The sequence below is a fragment of the Haemaphysalis longicornis genome, unplaced genomic scaffold, assembly GCF_048455015.1.
Source record: "Haemaphysalis longicornis isolate Haplotype H1 unplaced genomic scaffold, Haemaphysalis longicornis Haplotype H1 scaffold_2, whole genome shotgun sequence".
NCBI classification, from domain to species: Eukaryota; Metazoa; Arthropoda; class Arachnida; order Ixodida; family Ixodidae; genus Haemaphysalis; species Haemaphysalis longicornis.
This window is the reverse complement of record NW_027526295.1, coordinates 216013464-216039831: the sequence shown is the minus strand read 5'-3', so window position 1 is coordinate 216039831 and position 26368 is coordinate 216013464. Positions and strand designations below refer to the sequence as shown.

Below are 26368 nucleotides of genomic sequence, written 5' to 3'. Positions count from 1 at the left end.
CTAGTTGCAAGTGATGGATCTTTCCCCTCCTTGAGAATCGGCACCACAATAGCTTCTTTCCACACTTTTGGAAACCACCCTGCACGCCAGATCTTGTTAAACAACAGTAAGAGCGCTTCTAGCGTGTTGTGGTGCAGGTGCTTAATCATGGTATATGTTATTCGGTCCCGCCCTGGTGATGATTTACCACAAGTAGTGAGCGCAACTTTAAGCTCCTGCATTGTGAAGGGGCAATTATACCCTACCTCAGACTGCCGTTTGTCACGTACGATCTTCCGTTCCTCTGCATTCTTGTGTCTCAGGAAGTTATTTGAATAGTGAGCTTGATACATACTCAAAATGCATGCCTAGGGCATTCGTTTGGTCTTGTAAAGTGCCTCCACTTGTGCTGACCAAAGGGTGCGTAAGAGTGTTACTTCCTCGGAGTGCTTTGATTCTCCTCCATACTATCCGCGTGTCAGTATATGATGTGATTGATGACACAAAACGATTCCAGCTTTCTCTTTTCGCAATACGCCATATCGTTCTGCCATTCGCCTTTGCCCGCTTGAAAAGTACCAAGTTTTCAGACGTTGGGCACCTACGCAAGATACCCCATGCCTTATTCTGTTCCTTACGGGCCTGCCTGCAATCATCATTCCACCAAGGTTTTGGCTTAGTAACCCTACTAGAAGAAGTCTGGGGGATGGACTTCAGCGCAGCTTCAATTATATGGGTGGTCAGAGTCTCAGCAGCTTCGTCAATACCAAGGTTGTCTATAAGTGTATAGTGACACTCAGAGAGCTCTTTGAATTTTTTCCAGTCTGCGGCCTCCTCCTTGAACTTTTGTGTGCATGGAGTGTTGTCTTGTTTATTGTCTAAAAGCTTGAGGCTTACTGGAAAGTGGTCACTTCCGTACAGGTTATTAATGACCTTCCACTGGAGTGCTGGAAACAGAACTGGAGAGGCTATGGCGAGATCTATGCAGGAGTATGTGGCATGTGTTGTGTTATAGTATGTTGGGTCTTTCTTGTTAAGTATGCACGCTCCAGATGATAACAGAAACTTTTCAAACAGGCGTCCTCTAACATCCGTGCGTGCAGAACCCCAGAGTGGGTGGTGAGCATTACAATCCCCAACTAGCAGATACGGCTCTGGCAGCTGATCAACTAATGTTTCAAACTCCATACTGGAGAGCCCGTGGTCTGGAGGTATGTACAGTGAGCATACTGTTACCAGTTTATTAAAGATAATGGCTCGTATGGCTACAGCCTCTAAAGTGGTCTGTAGCGGTAAGAACTGGCATGGCACTTATTTTTGCATGATAATTGTAACTCCTCTAGAGGGGTGCATGCAGCCATCTCTGTCTTTCCTAAATACTGAGTAGTTCTTTAAGAAGTTTGTTTGGTTCGTCCTCAAGTGTGTCTCCTGGAGACACATAATACTTATTTGGTGTTGTGACAGCAATTCATAGATATCGTCCAAGTTTTTCAGGAGGCCTCTGCAGTTCCATTGGACTACATTATCAGTTACCATCAGCTTATGCTGAACAAGGATTAAGGAAGTGCCATGCTGTCACCCTCCCAGGCTCAAGACACCTTCCCAGGAGCCGTGACCCTAGGTGTCTTTTGCTTTGAACGGTCAAGCGACGTGCCGCGCCCTATCGGCGTACCGCGCAACGGAGGGCTTGGCGTTGTGTCCATGGCTTCTTGCGAAGCCTCGTCAGCAGGGCTAGGCTGGCTGGTTGCGGCAGCCTGCCTCTCAGCAGGGACCGGCACTGCAGTGCCAGCAAGGGGCCTAGCGTTGGCATCAAGGGGTGCTGGGGCAGCCCTTGACGCTTCTTTTGTGGCATGTGCAGTGGCCTTAGCCACCGGCACTGAAGGGGCTTGGGGTGTCCCTTGGGGCCTCACTGGGAGGGTTCCAAGGGTAACTCGAACCGAGTGTAGCGCCACCCCCCGTCGCGCTACATCGGCAAAGCTAGTGTGTGTCAGGAACAGTCTCTGTCGTGCTTCCCTAAAGGTAATGTTTTCCTTATACTTTAGAGCAATTATTTCTTTTTCTTTCTTCCATTGTGGGCACAACCGCGAGTACGCGGCGTGCTCTCCCTTGCAGTTTACACAGTGTAGTGGAGCTTCACAGGTGTCAGACGAGTGGTCGGGGAGGCTACACTTTGGACATGCTGCCTTGCCTCGGCAGCTCAATGAACCATGGCCAAATCTTTGGCATTTATAGCAGCGTCGGGGGTTTGGAATATACAAGCGGACAGGGATTTTAACGTAGCCTGCCTCAACAGACTCGGGCAGTACACTGGTCGAGAATGTGAGGATTACATGCTTGGTCGAAATTTCCTTCCCATCTCTACGTATTTTGATTCGTTGAACATTCACAACATTCTGGCCCTCGAACCCTTCCAGGAGTTCTTGCTCAGACAAGTTCAGAAAGTCTTCATCAGAGATAACACCTCTGGTAGTGTTAATGGATCGGTGGGGACTGATGCTCACAGGATTGTCACCAACAGTGGTTATTTTCGTCAACTTGGCACACTGAGCTGCGTCTTGTACTTCTAAGAGAAGGTCACCGCTTCCCAACTTGCTTACTTTATAGCCGCTGCCTAGTTCATTTGTTAGAACTTTGGCTACCAAGAATGGTGACAGACGTCTCATTGACATGCCTTCTTTTTCACAGCGCATGACGTGGAACTTTAGGAAATTTTCTGACTTTTTAGGAGTGAAAAACTGCTGGACTGCTTCGTTGCGCCCCCGTTTCGGAGGACGATCATGGGATGCAGAAAATCTTGTTGCCATAACAAGTGAAATCAATTCAGTAGCTATGCTGGCCGCCCACCACCGAGCCCAACCTGGGAACGCACTAGATGCGCGTTAGCCATACATAGCTGCTATAACCCTGTTTAAGTCCTCAAGGTTGATTCCTTACCCAGGGTTAACCCTCGCCGCCTGGAAATGTGTGGAAATGAGGAAAAGAAGAGATGACAGGACAGGGGTAGCAAAGAAGACAGGAAGGTGAAAGAGCTAAGAAGAGGCAGGAAAAGGCGACTGGCTGGTTCCCCCCGGGCGGGTCAGACGGGGGGCACCGTCTGCGAGAAGCAGGGGCCAAAGTGGCGTGTTGCCTCTACCGGGGGGCCGTGAAGGTCCAAAACAACCCCGGCTTTGGCTCAGCCACCAGGATTCCTTTTTCCCCGGACACGGCTCAGCCCCGCACAGCCGGGGCGTGGGTGGGTCCAACCCACATGTGCTCGGGTCCGTGGTGTTGCAAGACACCAAGTGCCTACGACAGTAGGCACCCCTGCGGAGCTCGGGACCGTGGTGGCGCTACTCACCAAAACACCTTGAATACACAAGGTGCCCCCTGCGGAGCTCGGGACCGTGGTGGCGCTACTCACCAAAACACCTTGAATACACAAGGTGCCCCCTGCGGGGCTCTCACTCTCACTCACTCACACTCACACTCTCACTCTCACTCTCAGTCACGCACTCACACTCGCACTCACACTCTCACACTCACTCTCACTCTCACTCACACTCTCACTCTCACTCACACTCTCACTCTCACTCACTCACACTCACACTCTCACTCTCACTCACACTCACACTCACACTCACACTCTAACTCTCACTCACTCTCACTCACACTCTCACTCTCACTCACACTCTCACTCACACTCTCACTCTCACACTCACACTCACACTCTCACACACTCACTCTCACTTTCACTCTCACACTCTTACTCTCACACTCTCACTCTCACTCTCTCTCTGTCTCAATCTCTGTGTAGCCACTTGAGTTCTGAATTCATTTTGAGTTCTCAGCCCATTTTGAGTTCTGAGTTCATTTTGAGTTTGGAGTCCATTTTGAGTTTTGAGTCCATTTTGAGTTTGAGTACATTTTGAGTTTTGAGTACATTTTGAGTTTTGAGTTCACTTTGAGTTTTGAGTCCATTTTGAGTTTGAGTACACTTTGAGTTTTGATTACATTTTGAGTTTGAGTACATTTTGAGTTCTGAGTACATTTTGAGTTCTGAGTCCGAGTGAGTTCTGAGTTTTGCGCTCAACGTGAGTTTGAGTTTGAGTGAGCGCAGATGTGCTGCTCAGCATTGAGTCTGAGTTTGAGTGAGTGGTGATTCGAAAATAAAAATTGTGAGTGAGTTTGAGTGAGCCGCGCCAACTTTGCCGAGGTATGGTTTCAACAGACTCTGTATTGCATTTGTGTAGGGTCAATCGAACTCTAATTTGTAGACTGTGGTCATTAGACAGGCAATAAACTCTTCATTAAGAAAACGAAGCATCTGATTGCCTTCATTATGCTGAGCTTCAATAGACTCTGCATTGCGTTTCTATAGACAACCCACGGAGGTCTGGTAGTTTATCAGTGCATATATATGGGGGGCTATTGCTCCACGTGCTCCGCCGCATGAATCGAGATCGCGCGATGGACGGCCGTCACTTTGTCTTGGGAGAACTAGAGAGCGGTGGCGCCCGGGGTGGCGGACATGACTGCCGAACAGCCTAAAAAGCTCCTCTGTTAAAACTTACCAGAAAACCTGACTCACAGGCAACAGGATATGACGACTATACTCAATAAAAATTTTATAGAAAGCTAATTGAGATAATTTAACAAAAACTCATCAGAAGCGCTATTCAAACTTAGCTCGTATGCAAAAGGATGTTATGGCTGGCCACAATAAGAATTTGATCGAAATATAACTGAAATACATTTAACAAAAACCCGTCAAAACTGTATTCAACCCTGAATCACACACCAGGATATTACGATCATACTCAATAATAATTTTAAGAGAGCTATTTGAAGTATATGTAATAAAAACTCATCAAAAATCTATTAAAATCTTGTTTACACACAACAGGATGTTAAAACTATATTCAATAAAAATGTTACAGAAAAGTAATTGTGATATATTTAATAAAAACCCATCAAAAACTCTATTCAAACCTGACTCACACGCAACAGGCTGTTACGACTATGCTCAGTGAGAATTGTATAGAAAGCTTATTGAAATTTCTTTATAAAAACCCCACAAGAAACTCATTTGAAACTACGTTCAGAACAGGTAAGGTCTCTTGACTAGGCTCTATGGACTTTTAATTAAAGCGAGGTCGCCAATTTTTAATGGAAACACAATAGAAATATCCTATAAATTGTTAACAAAATGGTTATAGGATTGTTTTGAGCAATCTATTATTAAATAACGGTAAGCATTTTCATGAGGGAACCGAAATTTTGAATTATGCGATTTTGAACTATCACGAGTCTACAATACGTATATGACATTTGGCCGCACAAACGACTATAAACCATGGGAAGGTTTATATATATATATAAACCATGGGAAGGTTTATATCAGCAGGTATTACGACTAACAACCAGTCACAGATTAAATACAAATAACATGGAGCCGCCCGCGGCTCTAAGCCATTCCAACCGCATCCCGAAGCCGCCATGGAACGGGAGGCCACGTATTTGTCTCCTAGGATAAACGTGCAGTCCTTTAAAGTTTCATTAGCCTAATTAGTTCGCGAGAGTTCTGTCACAAATTGTACACAATCGGTGCTTGTGTCCTTAGATTGGGCCGCAACCCACGACACACACACAGAAATAAAGTATGATCAAATTGCGATTCAAACCGCATTTGTGATTTATTTTTTTAAACCATTTTTATTGGCATTTCAACAGTTTCGTTGACCCATCATGTCAGAATAAGTGAGTGTCATTCTTTTTTTTTTCAAGTCCTGTGAATTTCTTTTTTCTGCGTATGTTCGCCTTCCTTTTGTTTCTTCAGCGCTATCGACCATACTTTCAGACTTCGAGGTATTCCGTATTTTCACCGGTAAATTTAATGTTAACCACCATGATGCACAGTGTTTCATTATCGGAAATTAACTTTTCAAAGTCCTTCGGAAATTAACCACTATTTCTAACAAATTCACAACATAGACTAACTTCACCACCAGCCCGAGACGCCGCTTCTGCACTCCCGGATATACAGTGAGCACTGACGGGTATATAGTACACCAGTCGGATAACGTGAAAAAGAACATTTTGGATTTCACTGCGCGTTAGCCCTGGTAAGTAAGTCTAAATAGTTTTATCGCTCAAAAACACGCTCAAGCTATACAAAAAAAAAATGTGAACAAACTAGTCGCAGGGCGTTTCTCAACCTAACTGACGTATGGTTTGAAATCGAAAGCCTCAACTTTGAGCGAATTTTGCATTAAGACCTGACTTAGCATCTTGGAAATAGTGCGTAGCCACAAAGTAGACAAATAAATCATCTGCGAGACTGCTAGTCAAGCTTTGCTCTGGCGAGCGCCAATCGATTTATTACCTTAGCCGTTCTAAACAAGATCAGTTAATTCTGCAATCCCCACTGTAGCATCGCGAAGCAAAAAGCAAAAAGCTGCGGCCGGAAAAGTACAGCGCGTGTTTTTGGCCGCCGTGACGCATACCCCACCATGAGGCCGGGTTCAGACGGTTGCCGCAACTGTCGTAATAACTTTAAAGAATGACGTCATTTCACGTCTCAGCCAACCGAACCGAACTGCGATTTTTTTACGTCCGTAGATAACAATATGGCTTTTGCGTCGGCAGTCTGAACATAGCATAACATGTGCTGCTACTGTCGTAACGTACGCAGTGTATCTCAAAACTCGAAAATCCGCAGCAAGCTTTAGGAAGTCGCAGTGCTGCTTGCAGTGCAAGAATCGGGCCAGCTTTTGTTCTTTATAGAGACAGACAACCGATCTTTTTAAAGAATATTTTCTCTTCCCCAATGAAAAGGCATCACTTGAAATATAACCCCAGACGGCTTTCCTGATAACGCCCTAGAACATCTGAAATCAGAATTTTTAGATCCACCAGGCATACGTTGCATGACAAAAGGAATGCTGGCAACCATGACAGCGAATTAACATACTTTTAACTGTACGCGAGATGAACAGAGGTATTCAAAACTTCATCCCCTGCTAACACAAAAGTAATTTTCAGCCTCTCCTATTCCTTCATGCGGTTTTTGAACGCGCATTAAAACCGACGGCGTTGTTTGGGCGTGTACGGTAGTGTCACGTTTTGCACTACACGGCGTCACCTTTCAGATTTCAGAAGGTTTAGTTCAAAATGAAAATTATTTCGTTTGGAGATTCCTTGCAGTTATACCACTACAGAAAACGCTGGCTTTCACATGAGGTAGAGGACATGCACTACACAAAAATAGGTTGTTTGTCCTTTGGTGTCGTGGAAGAAAGCCGAGTAATAGCGAGTTTTAGCTGACTGTTTTTCACGGTCCGCTCCGCTCCGATAGCAAGCGGGAGCGCCATTGCGCATGCGTGGCACGCTTGGACGCGAACGGCATTGGCTCCGGTTGCGCTGAGCGGGCCACCGATACCGGAGCGGGCGTGTTAAAAACGGTCAGCTAAAACTCTCTATTGTCTATAGTTTCTAAGGCGTCACTTCGACCTCCTTCACCATCGGGGCAACGGGGTTCCAGTTTCGATTTGCCCTTTCAGTCCACCCGCGATTTTCGCAATGACGGAGAGAAATGCTTAGCTGCCATACTCACTCGTCCAAGCGTCGCCGATGTCGACCTCAGAGCTCCAGTACATCCACATCTGAACGCAGATGAAGGGCGACGAACAGACAATGTACAGCGCTATCACCACCACCGTTATCTTGATAGTTTTGATCTTGGCCCGGGACATGCCGCGTACAGAGTGGCTCCGGGGCGCGCTGAACGTCGACGCCTTGCCGTTGTGCATGGGCGTCGACGAGGGTGGTGCGGTCGCTGCAGCACCGCCCGTGAAGCGATAGGCTCGACCAGCCTTAAATGTCTCGAGCTCCGAGTTCCGCCGCTTGAGGTACAGGTTCCTCCAGATGGCGCGGCAGATGCAGACGTACGTGAAAGTGAGCACGAGCAGCGGCACAAAGAAGACGGACACGCCGTACCAGGTGACGTATGCGCGCAGTCCCCATGGCTCCGCGTATGTGCCCCAGCAGTCGTGCACGCCGGGCGAGATCTCCTGGTAGCTGAAGATGAACAGTTGCGGCACGCAGCACAGCAGCGACACGGCCCAGGCGAGCGATATGAGCAGCTTGGACTTGGTGGGCGTCCACGAGCAGTTGGACAGCGGGAAGCAGATGGCCTGGTACCGGTCCACGGCCGTCACCACGAGCACGTACGAAGACAGGTACGGTCCCAGGAGCTGCCCGAACTTGACGGATTTGCAGACGAGGTTGCCGCCGCGGAAGCGGTATGTGGCGTCCCATCCCAGCTGCGGGAGGACGGTGAAGAAGGCCGTGGTCAGGTCGGAGACGCACAGGTGCAGCAGGAAGTAGTACATGCGCGTCATCTTGGAACGTCGCGCTGCGAGGGCGGCCAGCACGCAGCCGTTTCCGGCCACGGTGAAGGTGAAGATCAAGGCGAGCACGCTGAGCTCAACCTGGGCCAACGACTCGTCGCGGCTGCTGGCCCAGGCCGTGGAGTTTCCCGCTTCTCCGTCCGAAGAAGGCTGCCCTGACGGTGTCGGCAAGGGCAAGTCCTGGTTGGCTAGCAGGTCCATGCTTCCACGAGGGGGGACGGAACGCGGCCTGCAAAAACAGAGAAGGGTTTTTACGCCAAGATTAGAAGCTCGCCCGCGGAAGCAAAAGCTTGGAGCGAGAAGAGTGCTCGTAGAAACCTGAGACCAACATCGGTCTGTCACGCACGGGGACAACTTCATTCTAGCAGCAACAGGAGTAACACCGTCTCGCGTTTCGCGGAAAGTAACACACTCACGCACGCACGCACATGGGTATATATTACATAAAATCCTTGGATCAAATCTTTTTTTACATTTTACATGTACATTTATATTTACATCTCGCGATGGAGGGAGTGTTGTCAAAGAGCCAACGCAGACGTTGGCTTAATGAGGAAGCATCCCAGTGTACACACGTCTACGACAGCAAAGCACTGCTGACCAAATAACTACGCGAGTACAAAGAAAACAAGGAATGGAAAAGATTCGTAACCCGAAACGACCACACTAAAGAATAAAATAGACGGTGTCAAAATTGAAGCAAGCTGCCAAATACAATACATTTGCATATGAGCAATTGCATAATTGTTCTACATCACGAGAATTATATTATCGCGTATTATAATTGCGCGGGCCGGTGGGGCTGATGTCTTAACGACCGGTCAAGGAAACATAAACTCAATATTAGCACCCACCGGGCTCTTTGTCTGTTCCTTGCCAATACTGCGGGTGCGTGCCATTGTTTGACACGTACGCTGTCAGAGCGAGACATAGAAGCAGAATGTGATTTCGATAATTGAGGCTGATCTGATTTATTCCGTCATCCCGAGTGCGCTGTCACTTAGGAAGGGAAATAAGGAGTCCACGTTTCATCGCGCGTATTCAACTTGTTGGCATTGGTGGTAAGTCTGTGATAAAAAAATGTGAATAGATTTGTGCCCTCGTGCTTCTAATAAAACGAGTCGGAAATTGGCGCTATGTAGTGTCCTTTTTCTTCTATGTCCTTGCGTTTCCACGTTTTCCCGCGAATTTTCCCCGATTTGCTTAATCACTTCGTCAGGAGTTGGTGCTCGGTTGCTTATGATTAGGAACGAATTACCACTCCTCCTACCAACATTTCACCATGTGGATACTAATGACCGGGCCACGGTACTCTGTCGTTAACTCTAACCTGCTTTTTTGGTGTTTTCGAATGAATAATCTACAAAACAAAAGAAGCTAAGGGAAATGGCGGGTGGAAAATGAAGCGAAACAAAAGTGCCGGCTGTGGTACAGAGCTCACTTGCCATTAAGAACTGCACAAAAATGACATTCACCTCTATTATACTGCGTGCTATTTACAATAGTTTGAGTACGCGCGAAAGCTGCTCCCCAGAAAAAAAGTTACGCCTGCAAAGAAAGTGGGGGTTGTAGGGGCAGTCTGCATGCCGAGATTTCGCCTGGTAAAAGACTAATGCGTTATCCCGAAGTGCAGTGTGCATGGTAACGTTTTAATCGATTTTTATTCTTCGCTAAGACAAAGAGGGGGGCATGCGTCTTGAGCGATGTTTCTCCCTTTGAGCGACCGAAACATGTGTTCGCAGCATTGCAGCGGTCATAGTCGCCAAATCGAGGCGGCTAGCCTCACCCTCATTGCTCCGTTGTTCCGTAAAGCAACCCAAAAAGAGCGAAGGTTAGAGAAGCTTGGCCTTCGAAAAGCAAGCCACGTGGAGGAAGATAAATTACGGGTCGCCGTTTCCCCTTTCTCGCTGGAGAGACTGCGTCCGGCTTAACGTTACAAATGCATTTTCTTAAGACATTTCCCTCCCACAGGTCTGAAGCAACGTTTCAATCAGTGCCGCTCAGGAGAAAGTCGTATTGTATCAATCACGAACATTCTTTTCCTCCTTCCGCTCTTGTACAGAACAATGGCGATGCTTTCGCGGCTCTGTCAAGCGGAAGCCGGCGCATCGGCGCCCTTTTTTCATGGCTCAGTAAACCAAGCTTGAGGCCTGCTTGCTGCCATTGCGTAAATGGACTTATGCAACGTTGAATGGTTATTCGAAAACAAAAAGAAATTCGACCTTCCAAATCAGACAAAAAAAAAGAGAAGGAAAGACAGCTATTGCAAAAGCAACGATCGCCTCAAGTTTTCATGTATTCGAAATGAACGTAGCCGATTTGTGTTGCTGCATTCGAGGAAATGTTCCAATTGCTCCGGCTGAACAGTTATGTTTTCGAAAATGAAACATGGGGGAAGGATTGTTGCGTTATAATGTTACAGGCACGTCCTCTATTTGTTTTGTGTGTTTGCGTAGATCGTGGCTGTAGACAAAACATAGGATTGTTTCGTGTATGAAAAAATGTTTCTGTGCGACCTTTTGTCGTGGGTGACCTCAGCTTATTACAAATACAATTGCGGTTTAAAGAGTGTCTGACTTGGGCATTTCGAGTGAGGATTAAATTATGTTTTTTTTCTACAGCCAGGTTTATCCAATTTGTTTAACTGATACAGCTATTTTTGACCAACGGCAACCCGTGAAACAATGCAGACTTCATGCAATTGACAGAGAGGGCGAGAGAGGGAGAGGGAATACGTTGAATAAAAAAAAAAGGGCTGAGTATTACAATACTCCCTAATGCGATATTTGAGCGCAGAAGCAGTGCGCTCAGACAGCCCTCACTCGTGGGTTCTCTCAACGGCGCCGATGATGAGCCTCTGTGTTGGCGGCGCGAAGTGCGTCTCAGAAAAAGACCGCGACCCACGTCTTAAGCCCGTTCTACATGGTGCGATTTTCCCTGCGAATTCGCAGATGCGGCGCCGCTAGAGCGGCAAAACGACCTTTTTTCTTTGCTGCGGAAAAGTGCAAAATGTTGGGAACGATCGAGCATCCCCGGCGAACGCCGCTCGTGCGGCGTGGAGGGGGTAGAGGGGCCAGAACTTGCAGCCAATAGGAACACAGCTAGGTGAATGTCACGGCCACGTCACGGCATCACCATTTGCGCGCTTAGCAACCAGATGGCGTTGCTTGCATACGTGCGGCGTAAGCGCGGGCTCATCAGCACAAACGTACGCGTGTTGTGTACGCGTGTTCACAACACGATGTCAAGCGCCGTTTTCAACGAATGTTTAATCGATGTCCGTGCATGTCGCGGTCATCACAGCAGTTAGGAAGAATTACGTAATAACCGAAGAAATCCCGTCCGAGGTACACCAAAATGTGCTAGGGACGCACAGCAAGCGAACCCAGGGTTGCTTGCTGTGTTTGTCTTCTCTGCAATGTGTGCGTATATTGAAAAATAATTGGAAATCGTTAAATGAAACCGCTAATAAACTCATATTTACTGCAAAATGACCTGAAACTCCCCAGGAAGTAAAATAGAACTTTATTTTTAACGTGCACAACAAGCTTTGCTCGTGGCAGACCTAATTCAGTCTGCAAAAAAATGTGTTTCTGAAGTGCGAAAATCGCGACGTTCGCATGCCATGTAGACGACATTTCCAGGCATTGCGAACTTCGCAAGTGCGAATGTTCGTTCCACCGAATTCGCAGGCAAAAAACGCACCATGTAGAACGGGTTTTAGGCAGGGAACGCATACTATCGTCACGCACAGGCCCCCCTCACGTTTTCCCCAACGTCGCGCAGACGAGCGTCTCGTGCGGGCACGCGTTTTTGATGGAGCAAAAGGAAGAAACGTCGGTGTGTTCGAGATTTCGGCCCACGTTAAAGATACCTAGGTGGGCTAAATTAATCCGAAGTCCTCCCCTACGGCGCGCATCATCGCCTGTGTAGCGTCGGAGCGCTAAACCCCATAATCAGGTGATAAAATGCCGTTAGAAATGAATAGTAAATGGAGATGAGGGCGAAATACACGTTGAAAACGCTTGTAAACTAAAAAAAAAATTTGCAGTGGCTTAGCTTGTCTATGCCAGGATATACGTAGCGTGAGCTAAGGTTCAGCTGGTTATTCTTAGCTTTCCTGGTTGTCTAGGATTAGCTTGATTATCATGCTTACTGCTGCTTGAATGACTCACATACGGTATACGCATTATGTGACACATGTATATTTATCATGCGGCTCCGGCGCAGTGTCACCAATCACCCCAGAGGTAAGCTGATTCCACGGGCGCACGCCGGTGTTGCTGCGACGCACGAGCCATCGGTCCCACGCCCGGCCACCCCTCGCATGATCATCAAATGGACCGGGCTGCCACGTGCGGGACGAAGGTCGGCGAAGACGCTGGGCGCGGGGGGTGTGTGAGAGGCGCCGAGCAGCGAGCAACGTTCTGTGCGCCGTGTGATGTCACTGCTCCTAGCGCACACGCAGCACGGCTCTACAGGAGCCACGCCAAACTGCTCAACCTCGGCCAGTGTAGCTCACGCTAAAAAAGAGATTGCCATCGAATTGGTGGCTGTGATGGCATTTTGAACGCACGTGTATAGCTCAGGATTAAAATGTCCGGGTCGCCAGGGTAGATGCCTTGGTAAGAGTCTCCGTTGTCCAGAAGGGGCATAGCTTTGTTGTAGCTGGTGTGCCGGTATACGGACATCGCTGTCTAGAGGTTGCGAAATTTGAAGATGGTGCGCCTACGCAGTCTCCTCCAAGTCAATTTCGCCGATTTTAATTTGACCTTGCATGGCCAGGGTTCTGTGTATATTTTTTTTTATATTCAAGAACGAAAACTCCTAATGCTTCACATGTCTTTGAAACGCGAGGCGTTTGCGAACGAACGTCTCGTGTGTTGTTTGCAACTAGCCCGCGATCACCACCAAGTCGAACGCCATTCAAACCATTATTTTGACCTCAAGCCTCATCATTTGGATAGGCACCTCCAGTACATAAGTTGATAGTAGGCGCCATTTTTGTGCTCAAAACATGACTTATACCTAGAGATTATACGTCTCATTACTTGGATAGAACATAATTTCTTAAAATCGATATTGTTAAAATAGAAATGTGGGCGTATATGTATGTGTTTCCTAGAGGTGACCGCCGTCAACGCTCAAGATAAACTTTGCTCACATATTTCACCTAAATTCTGTGCCGTCTTTATGCCACGTGCTCAAAAACTGCGTCAGTCATCCACCTCCGGAGAGTAGAAAGGCTTATGAGTTTTGACATGACATCAATACGGGCAGGGGCGCCAATGGCAGGATTGGCGGTATCCTCGACGTGCACGACAGTGACACTGAACAAACATATGACCATATTTTTATCGTCGGGAGACTACTGTGATCGTCATGAAATACAAAAAAGAACAGGTCAGGGCCGAATGCCATGTGTAGAGGTGCGCCAGGATTGAGTTCCAGTGAGAAAAAAGAAGCGGGCACTAAATGCCCCGTTGGAGCTTCCACCGTCCTGCGCCAGCAGCGCTGCCAGATGTATTAGCAATCTAATGAGCCTAATTAGTGCCGAGACGAGACAATGGACAAAAAGTAACGCATCCGCTAGTCGGGGTGCTGCTGTGTATTCTGCGTCTGGCTCGTCTCACGGGAGGATGCTCGTGCCAACACGTTTCGACATCATTTGGCCCTTCGCACGGAGAACTCGGCATTTATGCCAGACAGCCGCCGCGCTATGATTTCGTCGAGTAATTGCCCCCTTACCCCTAATGACACCACTTCCTCCGCTGCCGTCTGCTGGCGATTAACACTTCCACCTGGCAACCACTGCTGCAAAGCCGCAGCATTTGCACTATGAAAGCGAAGTCGGTGCCGCCTCAGTGACGCTCGGTCGAAAGGGCTGCAGCTACGAAGCACGCAAGCCTAGCCATGTGGTGTCGTTCTTCATACCAAGCCCTTTTATCATCTCGAGTGGGATAAATAAATAAATAAATAAATAAATAAATAAATAAATAAATAAACCGCGCAAATAGTTCCACAACGAAAAATTCTGAATTTAGGGCCGCCGCCATAGAGCTCAGTGACCTTCCGTCTACACTGAACGTTACTCAAAGGGGACATGACAAAGTGCAAGTCAGTTTTAGCCTAAAGATTTACTGTTTTACAGTGTCCCCAGCGCTTTTCCGGCCGCAAACGATGCTTTAAGTCACAGATAAATTAAACAATTAAAAACAAAATTTAATTCTCCCGCTAGACTGTGCGTTTCGTGACGTCAGCAGGGACGCATCTAGGAAAGGCACTTGAAAAGCTTGTGTATGATGGCTAGGGCTGCAGCGAATTGCTAAACGTTTGTTGCCTCGTTTACCATTCGCCCTCCCAGATGGCGCCACGGTATGGTTCCGGACCGTTGCCCGCACTAGCTTTGTTTCTGATCGTATTTGTACCTGGCTAATTTTTGTTACTGTTGATAGTAATAATTTTGCTAAACATTGCTCGACAAAGAGAGTCACAGAAGACAATGTCGTTTATGCCAGTTGGCCAGTGTAAGTTCGAAGAACCTGACGGCTGTGCATCTATAACCGGCATAGAGGGCGCAGTATGCAGTGGTGCTTCTATGTTTACTTGTGCGTTCGTAACTTCCATTCTTTACCACACCACCCTTGCTTCCATAGAAAGAATATTCATTAAATTCAAGCGCAAATAGCCCCTTCTGCAACCTCGTAAGCCCTGCCTAACTGCGTGTGCTTTGAATGCCTCAGCCAATCACACAGCTGCCCGTAATACACAATAGGTTCTAACGCGAGAAATCATAGCTAGGGGGTCGCGAGGCCATTCTATTTTCTCCTAATCATAGAGCTTATTTGAGTCAAGTTTGCGATAAAAGTGGCGTCAGTGCTATTCTGATGAGTCAATCGTTCGAATGAACCAAACTTGCATTTTGTCCTCATGTTCAAACAAAACAAATTTAACCCAAAAAGAAAAGTCTTGTACATTTACGCGCACGTACATCAATTTCTTAAAAGTACAATTCCATTTAATGAGGCTAAATTAGATAATTATGTAACTCTGCTTAAGTTACGAGGATTTGACCTCGTCAGGGACCTGACGAAGGCGTCTGGCATTATAAAAAGCCTTTGAAAGTGTTGTGGTGCGACTGGGATTCAGTCATGTTCCACTTCATCTGATTCCCAGAGCCACAATCATCATCATGTCATAATCTGCTTCTCGGGGCCATCCACTACATCATTCCCCGTGTTGGAGTTCCGGGTTGCCGCCCGGAATAAACGCGCCTTGCCGCCCGTCTCTGAAGCCTCCTTCATGCGTGACAGCTGTCCTTGACGCGTAACACAGGAATATATATATATATATATATATATATATATATATATATATATATATATATATATATATATATATATATATATATATATATATATAAATATATATATATATATATTTATATATATATATTCCAAGACTCGGACACGGGAGTCTCGAACGACGCATTTAATGACGACGCAACATCGCCGATGGTCAAGAAGGCGCGAGGATGAAAGATGAAGAAGATGGTGTGGTGCTCGCGTGCGCCACACTGATGATGAGTTGCTAGGGGGGATTGGCCATTCGAGTAACAGTTATGAGAGAACGATGACTCCTGTGCACACAAGATATATATATATATATATATATATATATATATATATATATATATATATATATATATATATATATATATATATATATATATATATATATATATGCCCCTCGGAAAAGAGCATACGCAGAGACAATGCCGTCCGGACATAACTTTCCTTCCTGAACAATTTGTACATGTCGGTCATTGTCAGCCGTCACACAATATTCATATTAATTATTAAAGAGCTTTCGAGCCTTTGGGCAGGCTCACCTGGGAAGCTCGCGGTATAGGTAGCAGCTTGCCTTGTTTGACGTATCCCGCTTAAGGGAAGTTCTACCAGTCTCCGGACAGACGGACGCCGTCAAGCGTAAACGCATGCGCTAAAACTTCCTCCACATATGTCTCACGCAACACAAGAGTGTGTCACACAGGTTCTTTCGGAGCTATTGTTCAGTATAAAAGCTTTATGGGCGCCAGACGGAGCATTTAGGAAACGGTTCCATTCTCAATTGAACGCCCTTTGTCCGGAATCTCTGGTAATTGTGAGCTATTACGAAACAAAAAAAATGTTCTGTTGCACAAGACACATGCTTTCGTAAGCACCAAGGCGAAGAAAAACAAAAATCAAAGCCCTTTCTTAAGATAGAGGTGTTTAAAACGCGACGCTTTCTGCACATATATATATATATATATATATATATATAGCGAATCAGAATAGGAAATGAGGGGCTCGTTGAAAATAACACAGAAATAAGGGTTGGCAGTCGAGAAAACCTCGGAAAGCAAAGGGGAGGATGTGGTAGATCATTGAAACAGATTAAGAATTTGGAAAGAAAGAAAGAAAGTGAAGAAAAAATGCCCGCCAGGTGGGATCCGAACCCACGACCTCCAGAATACCGGTCTGGTGCGCACCAGACCGGTATTCTGGAGGTGGTGGGTTCGGATCCCACTTGGCGGGCATTTTTTCTTCACTTTCTTTCTTTCTTTCCAAATTCTTAATCTGTTTCAATGATCTACCACATCCTCCCCTTTGCTTTCCGAGGTTTTCTCGACTGCCAACCCTTATTTCTATATATATATATATATATATATATATATATATATATATATATATATATATATATATATATATATATATATATATTAAAAACCAAATTCCAAAATTCAAACTGGTTTGGCCGTGTCGCACTGGCGCATCGGATAGACATCGGCTTCATAATGCGAGGTTCCGAGGTTCGATTCTGACCCTGGGAAGCGTTTTTTCTTCGCTTATCTTCGTTTTGTAAAACCCATTGTGTAAAGTTGGCTTTCTTGCAGTGAGGTTTACTCAGACAAGCGGCGCCATCAGTGAGGCATACAACGTTTCGCTTTAAAAAGGAGAAAAAGCAGTAAAAGCCAAAATTGTGGTCTCACAAGAAAATGGTGCGGAAGACTAGACGACGAAGGGAAAGAGACGTGACATATACAAGCGCCTGCGCACTTCACTTGGTTTCTTTCTTGCATTGCCAACTCGCCCAACTTTGAACGTTGTTGAAGTTTACCAATTTATCAAGAATAAAATTTGCACCCCGAGAAGGCCTCATTTCGTATTATCTAGCTGGGCTCTAACTGTGTCTCTCTATCGGCACTAAACACGTCAAAAGAGGTTGCGAGTACACCGGGTACAGCGAGGCGCTAACCCCGGTTTCATAACCTCGGATTGCAGCAAATGACCGTCTCCGCCGCAACGAAAGTGTCAAGACCACAGACGAAAAAGAAAATACAACACATTTTGCAAGCCGCCAGCTACCGTTGTGTAGGCTGTTGAGCCATCATAAATTATTGTTGGCAGGAAAAAACGTAAATCATGTGGACAGAATGTGGTTGATTATCCTTGCACGATAGTGTAATGTGACACGTTGTTGAGACTCGTTGTGCATGATGGCCGCAACAGTAATAGAGGCGTGATCCGTGCAGTCAAGTTTCTCGCAGGTGCACTGCTCTTGCGAGGCGGTCCCGCTTGCATGCCTCGTTATCTGGTGCACAGAAGGACGTTACGGAGCCGAAAGCAATGACTGCGAGATTCGGAGCTCCCTCGCTAGCTTTCAGGCACGCATATGCGCAGGCACAAACACACGGATGCACACACTTCGATGAGGGCCACATATTTTCTTTAATTTACGTGTAAATGATGCAGCTGATTGCGCATTTCTTTTGTTTGAGCATTGGTTTCGTGCTATCTTTATCGATTATTTAAAGATGCTTACACGGATGCCATCTCCTAGTGCAGATTTCTAAAGTACGCTTTCTGGGCACTCACTTTTCTTTAGATACAAATACCGCGGCCGCCTGTGCTTGAATTATTTTACTGACCTGTATAGTCTTCATAGCGCACGAAAAAAAAACGATAAATATCTGTGAGCCTTGAGTTGTAAACCCGAACTAGAGAAGACGGAGGAGTACTTGTCCGACTATTTGGTTTAAGCAAGTATGGGCCTGGGGCTGTTATTTCTTTTTCTTGATGAACCATAAGCTGCCCGACTTATCAGGACGCTTCTATAGTGTAAGCTGAAGTGAATTCTATGAGTGCACGACGAATGACGAATTTGTGTTCCGAATCCAGGACTTTACGATGATGTAAAACTCGGCGGTTACGATTCATTGTTCAGAACGCATTGGTCCCCAGATTCCTGGCGTTGGTGCGTTTAACTTTGCATATTGCTTCACGAAGCAGAAACACAAGTGGACACTGACGCAAAGCTCCCGGGTCCCACGCCGACGGCGATGAAGCAGTAGGTCGCACAAACACCGCTCGAGCTATCATGGCCGCTTGTAAATAGGTCGTATTGAAACATCATGCAAATAAAACTTTTCACCGTCAACCACAGCGCATAATATTCGTCCTGCCACCACGCAGCATGTCTTTGTTTAGTGCGGGGTAAATTTTCCGTAGATGCATGAACGCATACACGCACGCAAGCACAAAAATTTCAAGGCGAGTTGAGTATTGTGCAAGAAATCGCATGTCTAAAAACCTACCATGCGGGCCAGTTGTCAGATACTTCCGCTAGAATTTGGACGAGGGATATTCTTTTCAGTGTTTTCTTTTATATATAACCAGTAGGAAAAACAACACCGATTCTCAATTTTTGTATTCGAAAGAAATCCCAGAAGGCTTGCACGAAGACCTATAGTCAGAGAAGTGGCTGATTTGCTAATATCTTGGTTTGTTACCGTATTCAACGAATATGAGTTCACAAACCTGAAAACGCACCCAAATAGCCAATAAATAGCGTGTTCAAAACGCGTACTTATGCTTTTGAAATTGTTCTATACTGAGTGGTTCCTTTGTACGAGTTACAACTCGAGCACTCGATAATACGCATTATAGACCCGGTTGTCTTGAGATCTGAGCCAACCAGGAACCAAGCAGCCGTGCCACGGCAAAGGCCAGATACTTCAAACTAAAAGGACCCTTTTTGTATAAATTTGGGTTTATTGTGACCGCAAGGCAACTTTATGCATGCAGGTTGAAAATAATACAGAAGCGAGAAACAATTCTGAATTGGTTCGAAAACTTTCCACCGTAAAGATGCACACTTCCATCTCTATTTCTCACACTCTCTCCCTCTCAATCTCTGTGCAAATGACCTTTTAGGTTCAGGCATCCAAAAACGCACTTGAACAATAAGAATAATACTGAACTGCCTACTTACCGATGAACGATGCAGGACACTCGTTGTTAGGTATCCACTTTTTTGAGGTACAGTGAAGCTTTAAAGGAGTACAACCGAGCTTTGAAATTCATCGCAAGAAAGAAGCTTCGATGAAGTTTAACTCGGCAGTTCCGAAACATGGCCGGGGATGAGGACAGACACCGTGATTACGCAAAACAAAGTTCAACCGGAGGAAAAACCATCGTAGCACTCGAGTGCGACGTTCCAGTCAACTCGATCTGCAAATCAAAACCAAGCAGTTTTCCTTTCCCGAGCACGCTGACAACGACTGCAACGAGCGAGAGAAGACTGTCGCGGTGCGCAGGAGAGCCAACACAACGTCCGAGGCAGGCGCCGCCAGACTTTGGAAACTACCGGCCGGCCGGGACGTCCGTGCTGACTGAGGATTTGCGGGCTTCTGGCGCGCGGCAGCGCTCCCGGGAGTGCGCTCGGGAGGAGCTAGGTTGCGCCCCTCTCGCCCTCCACCCGACTTCCCTTCCTCCCGAGCTTCCCCTTCCTTGCTATCCCCATCGCCCGGTTTCCTGGCGGCCGGAGCGACGGTTGGCTTCCGCCTTGCCGCCGCTAGGGAAGCGACAAGAAAGCGGAACTTCTGGGAGGACAGGACAACTTTTTCTTTCCCCTGCGTGACTGCTTGCGCCAGTCTCGCTTCTTTTTTTCTTGGCGCATATTCACCAAATTCTCGTCTAGCAGTGTACACACCCAGCACCTTGGTTTGCGATGGCATTGACCAGGCAGTCTATGTTATTCCTTTCTAACCTTCAAGGAATCCCAACGAATTATTGCTCTAAATCTCCCGCCACTCCCCCGTCTCGTGCTATACCCGTGCCCGCTCCACCGGTGACTCCTGTCGTCTCTCCTACTCACGGAGCGGGAACGGCCCGAGGTGTATATTTGTTGTACGCTGGTTGTTTCCTTCCGCTTTGCGGTTTCTGTGCTTTCTACTACGATCAGCTACCAGCCAACAACCGTTCACTCATCACTTTTTCACCCCGAAAAAACCAAGGCCTAACTGTGGCTTGCATGTCACCAGAAGGCCCAGAAAAAAATGTTTCAGGGGCGAAGCACCTTAGGGGCTCCGGATGTGAGCGTCTCATGTGGTCGTCGTCTCATGTAGTCACGGTACTACAACACCGGGACACCCGTCTTCCAGCGCCTCACGCTCGAACATAACGCGCACTAAAAGAAGACACTGGGGCACTCGTTTTCCAGCGCCTCGCCCTAGAACGCTTCATCTTAATTGGGAAAAACGCGTACTAAAAGAACATACTGGGACACCCGTTTTCCGACGCCTCCCGCTACCTCTTAGCATACTTCTTAGCTTGCTGCGGCATGTGACACGAAGACAACTTATTACGGCGAGTCTGTCTCTCACTTAATTGCTTAAATCCGGTTCAACGCAGGAGATGGCACCACCGCCTCAGCAAGCACGCGATTGCTTTTCCCAACGGGGCGCTTCTCCGGCGCCCAATCAGCGCGCGCCGTGTGGCATGAGAGCGACTTTTAATCTTTGAATACACTTATACTCTATATGCTTCGCACCCCCCCCCCCCCCCACACACACACACACACGTTTAACGTTAGTGGAGATGGCCTGGGATTTTAGGGGCGAGACTCCTTAGAGGCTACGGCTGTCGTTTTCTCATGTCGTCGTCATTTCATGTCACCGTAGCATCATGTAGTCATGGTACTAAAACACCGGTGCACTCGTTTTTCAACGGCCTGCGCCAGAACGTAACGCGTACTAAGAGAAGACACCGAGACACTGGTTTTCCAACGCCTCGCGCTGGAGCCCGAGGGAAAAATTGGCTAGTGATTACAACACTCCCTAATGCGACATTTGGGCGCAGCTGTTTAGCTGTTTAGACTGTGTAAAATATGTTTAGGCAAATAATTTCAGTCGGACATATTTGTATGGTTATAGAAAACGTGTATTTGCAGGGGCTGACTGACGTGCACCGGTTGCCTCGCGCATTGTTCATCCCTCTCTCGAAGCTCTGGCGTCGGCGGTAGCTCGTTTAGCTGCAGAGGTTGACGAAGCGCATTAGCGGTTGCCTCACTCGCAGTTCAGCACTCACTCCTGATGGCTGCAATGCGATGAGGCGGCACTCACTCTTGGGTTCCCTCAACGGCAGCTGTGATGAGCCTCAACGCCGGCGGCGTTGAGGCTCATCACAGACGCACTTTTCGCGGTCCCTTCCTGAGACGCACTTATTCCCACGTTTAAGTGCGTCTCAGGAAGGGACCGCGAACTGCGTCTTAGGAAGCGAACGCACATCCTCGTCACCCGCGCACCACCCTCACGTTTTCGCCAAGCGTCGCGCAGTCGAGCGTATCGTGCGGGCACAGCAAGCTGCCCCTTCCCCGCCGCACACTTTCGGAGAAGCGTCTCGCACCGCCAGGACGAATCGCACTGCCCTCCCAATTTCACGACAGTCTCCTCCTTTGCTTTCTCTCAGTCTTCAGTCTTGCCATCGTTCGCTAGGTCACAACAACGGAGGCGACGCCGCTCAGCCCATGAACAGGTGCCAAAGGGCTGCGCCTTAAAACGCGTACCAAAAGACCGTACCGGGACTATAGTGTACCGGCACAATCGTTTTCCAACGCCTCGCGATAGAACGCTCCGTGCTTCAAAAACACGAGACTTACAGAAAAGTTGTATACCTATACCACCCAACGGTTTCATATCTGTGGGGAAAAATGCCAAGGTGCCAAGACTGCATTTATACACTGCCTGCTTCGCCCCTCCCCAGGTTTGAAGTTAGTGTAGATGTCCCGGAATTTCTTTTTTAACTGCATGCGACTTTTGGGGTTACCGCCTGATAACACACACCGGAACGTTCGTTTTCGGGCGCCTCGAGCTGTAAATGGCCTAAAGTCCCTTCATCAGCTTTTAGCCAAGTAGCGACAACATCCTCCTCTCCACCCCTTTCCAGCTCCCGTCACGTCGTCTGCTAGCGCTGTCCGCCATGATCTTCCTACCCGCCGCAGCTGCGTGTACTCGATACCCGCACGTTGGCCGCATCGCCTGCTGAGTCATTGCAGTAGCATGAAGTTTCTGAATCAGTTATGCATTGTAGAATGTATCGGCAACTCTATTAATTTGAGCCACAACACAAAAAAAAGGAATCAAGCGCTGAATAAATACACGCTGACTCACCATTGTTAGCGCTTGTACCCTGAATATTCTCGTACCGTTACGGGGCAACAGCATTTTGGTGGCGATTCACTGAAATCGCGGCGGTTTTAAGACCCCTGGATGTGTTTTAAGTTTCTCATCTTTAGATAAATACTGGCTCAGGCCGCTTTGTCAAGTGCGGGTAAAGCGAGATCGACGAATTCCGTTTTATACATCGCGAGTGAGCCTTTCGAAAAAAATTGGCAGGTTCGGGACTCTTTATGGTTGTAGTTAGTTGCCTTCGAGTCCAGCATTGAGAAGTTAGGAACAGTCCATGTATTAGAGTGTGCAATGCATCCATGTGGAAAATAACAGCGCGACAATAATTCTACAGACACCAGTTTCTCATTTGTAAAAAACGGGAAGGTATAATACGCTTCTCCCGATAAATGCAAGTTTCGCAGTATAAAGCCCCGTACAATACGGGATTTATTTTTTGAACGTAACGTGTACTCCCAAAACTAGTGCCAATTAAAGCCTTGCTCGTCTTTCGTGTACGCACCCATAACGACGTTATGGTTAGGGTGGCTACATAAAATCTAGCCTAACAAAGCAATAATGCTGTCGGTGCATAGTATTATTCTCTTGAGGGGTATTTACCTGCCACCTTATAAAGAATACAGATAAGCGTGAGTCGAACAGAAATTTCCGTTACTTTTCTGTGTATTATTACATTAGTTGCTGCGTACAATGCACACTTGTTTTCTTGCTCATGTTGCTCCCTAATATTTCCCGTGTTCCGCGTACCTCAGATTTTAAGTGCGAATGCACTTTATAAGCGACCCTGAATTCCGGTGACCGCCGTCCGTCCACATAGCAACAGCTGCGGGTGCGCGCGCTCCTCGTCTTCCTTGGCAATGGGGGGAGATGGGCGCGCGCTGCCTGGCCGCTGACATGGCACATACCCACGTGGGGGATAGGCCAGGAATCTCCTCGTCTTCCTTGGCAACGGGGGGAGATGGGCGCGCGCTGCCTGGCCGCTGACATGACACATACCCACGTGGGGGATTGGCCAGGAATCGGGCGTGAGAAGGGCTAATGCACCCGCTTAAAGGAGTACTGACACGAAATTTCAAAGCTGAGATCCGCTCTAGCAATCAAGTACAACGACAACACAAATAGGTGTCTGTGCATGGCACATACCCTCGTGGGGGATTGGCCAGGAATCGGGCGTTAGAAGGGCTAATGCACCCGCTTAAAGGAGTACTGACACGAAATTTCAAAGCTGAGATCCGCTCTAGCAATCAAGTACAACGACAACACAAATAGGTGTCTGTGAATAAATGCATCTTTCTTTCTTTGTAGTTGTGTGTGTGTGTGTGTGATCTCTCTTTCGCGAACATTACCGAACCGCGCAAATTCAACTCCTGCATTCGCACTTTCACATTCTCCCCCTCGGGGAAATGCGGGGAAATTTTTTCTCCAAGATGTCCTTACGTAGCTGTACTTGATATGCCACACATGCTGACATTCGAAATCTCAGAACATCGCGATTTTTTTTCAGAGAGCTAGTGTGACCGTCTTACATGGTAAAGAGATTTTATGCATGGGGCTTTTAATTTACCTTCTCAGTTAGCGAGTAAGTTTTGTCAAAGTGTCACATTTAGCTAATTATCGAGTAATGTGCAATGAATGAAGCCTAACACAACGAATGGGTTTTATCTTCAGCACAAATTATTAGATAAAATAGCATAACACTAAAGAGCTTTAAAGCGAACGGGGGACACGAAATGCCGAGCATGGTACTATGGCTGTCAATCGCTTTGCTAACAAAGATGCATTAGAATATGTTGTTTAACAAAAGTTACGTACTTTGTTTAACAAATCATAAATGTTGCCTAGAAGATTGAAGAAATATGGAAGGCCGTCCCGTGTTGATTTCAAAAGTTTTTATTGATATACAGTGAAGCGGCATTTCAATCAACTGTGGAGAGTCCAAGGTATAATGTTGTTTTTGCCTTCTTCTTGATGTTGCTTAGCGACTAACCGCGCGAAATAAAAAGCAGCAAAACAGCACACAGAAACATTTCTATGTATGCACTGGCCCGCTTACATTCCATGTTACACCGGCAACAATTTAAACAACGAAAAGTTATACGGCGATTATTGTATTGAGCTTACAACTTTTCTCTGTTGCTAGTTGAACCTTCCACAGCAGGAAAATTGGGAAAGTAAAATCTTGGTGCAAAGGATCATCCGTACTGACGCAAGCTTGCCTGACATACACTCGCAATCCAAGTTTTGCGAACAATAACAAGGCGGTCGTGGTCAACACGGCTATCACATGCACACACACGCACGAGCTGCGTTGCGGCCGTGCAGCAGCACTAGGCTGTTGCAGTAAGATATGAGTTCAGTTGGCATAGTTTGCCCCATGGGGTAAGATTAAGTGCTTTTAATCCTATCTCCCGCATCCAAGCTTTCCTGCGTTCGGCACGCAGCTTGCCGAGCGGCGCACCAAACAAAGCCTTGCCTTCACCCGACTGTGTCGCATACTCAAATGCACAACGGCCCGTCATGTCGCAAGTTTCATGCACTGAGGTGAACACAGACCATAAACGAAATGAAATATCTGCCTGCACAGTGCCGCAAAACCACCGGCGACTACGACTGGCGCGCACAAACAACGAGATCCGCTTTACCTCCGGAGCCCAGCTGGCCCCACTGCATAGTGCCTAGAATGTATTCTAGGCAATATACCCGCTGGCTCAGCTTGGTCGTTCATGGCGGACCGGAACAGGAAACGCAGGGCGGAACCGGAACCCCCTCGGCGGAGCCAATAGCAGCGCGTGTCGGCACAGCAATCGTTGTCGCTACTTGGCTAAGCCGATGGAGGGGCTATATACAGTCCTCCCACTTGAGGGAGGAGAAGGAGGAGGAGGAGGAATAAACAAAAGGAAGATAATGAAGGGTGGTGGTCAACTTCCTACGTCTACGAGGACGCGAGTCATTGCTGATTCCCGGGCACGTTGCACGAGGTCTTTTTGACGCTCCGGTGCCGAGCTGGTCACCGCAAACTCCCACTGCTCAGGAAAAGGCGGAGTGGACGGGGTCGCGGTTGCGTGGGCAGGAGTAGACGAGGAGGTTATCGGCTGTGAAAGGAGTGCCGCAGTGCCGGCAGTTGTCGGGGTATACGAGTTGGAGATATGCTTGTGAGGATGGTGTGGTTGTAAAAGATTCGGTTTGTAGTGTGTGGTAGATATATGCTTCGTAGTTAGATAACATGTGGGGGTGGGGAGGATATGTTCTTCTCTTGTGGGTGTAATATGACAAGAGCGAGCTGTTGGTGTTGTTGAGGGAGGCCAGGTGGGTAGGTTCATGTCCATGCCTCTCAGGGTAACGTGCACGTGTTGAGGATGAGAATGCCCATGAGGGGAGTTCTCGTGGTAGCGTGAGCCGCTTCGTTCCCAACAAGAACTGAAAGGCCAGGATCCCGGATAATGGCATCTTCTTTGTCTTCGCGCAATCGCTGTGGGATAGGGATGGCCTG

General features: G+C 47.4%; 1 protein-coding gene across 1 annotated transcript in view; it reads right to left on the bottom strand.

Moving 5' to 3' along the window:
* Nucleotides 1–20082, bottom strand: part of LOC144169889 (oxytocin receptor-like) — a 102873-nt gene extending 82791 nt beyond the window's left edge. Inside the window, exons 1-2 of the mRNA XM_077699308.1 lie at nucleotides 19683–20082; nucleotides 7571–8595 (exon numbers count right to left, since the gene is read on the bottom strand). Coding sequence (XP_077555434.1) covers nucleotides 7571–8567 — 997 coding nt within the window. The 5' untranslated portion in view covers nucleotides 8568–8595; nucleotides 19683–20082. The remainder of the gene's footprint in view (nucleotides 1–7570; nucleotides 8596–19682) is intronic.
* Between the last annotated feature and the right edge of the window lie 6286 nt (nucleotides 20083–26368).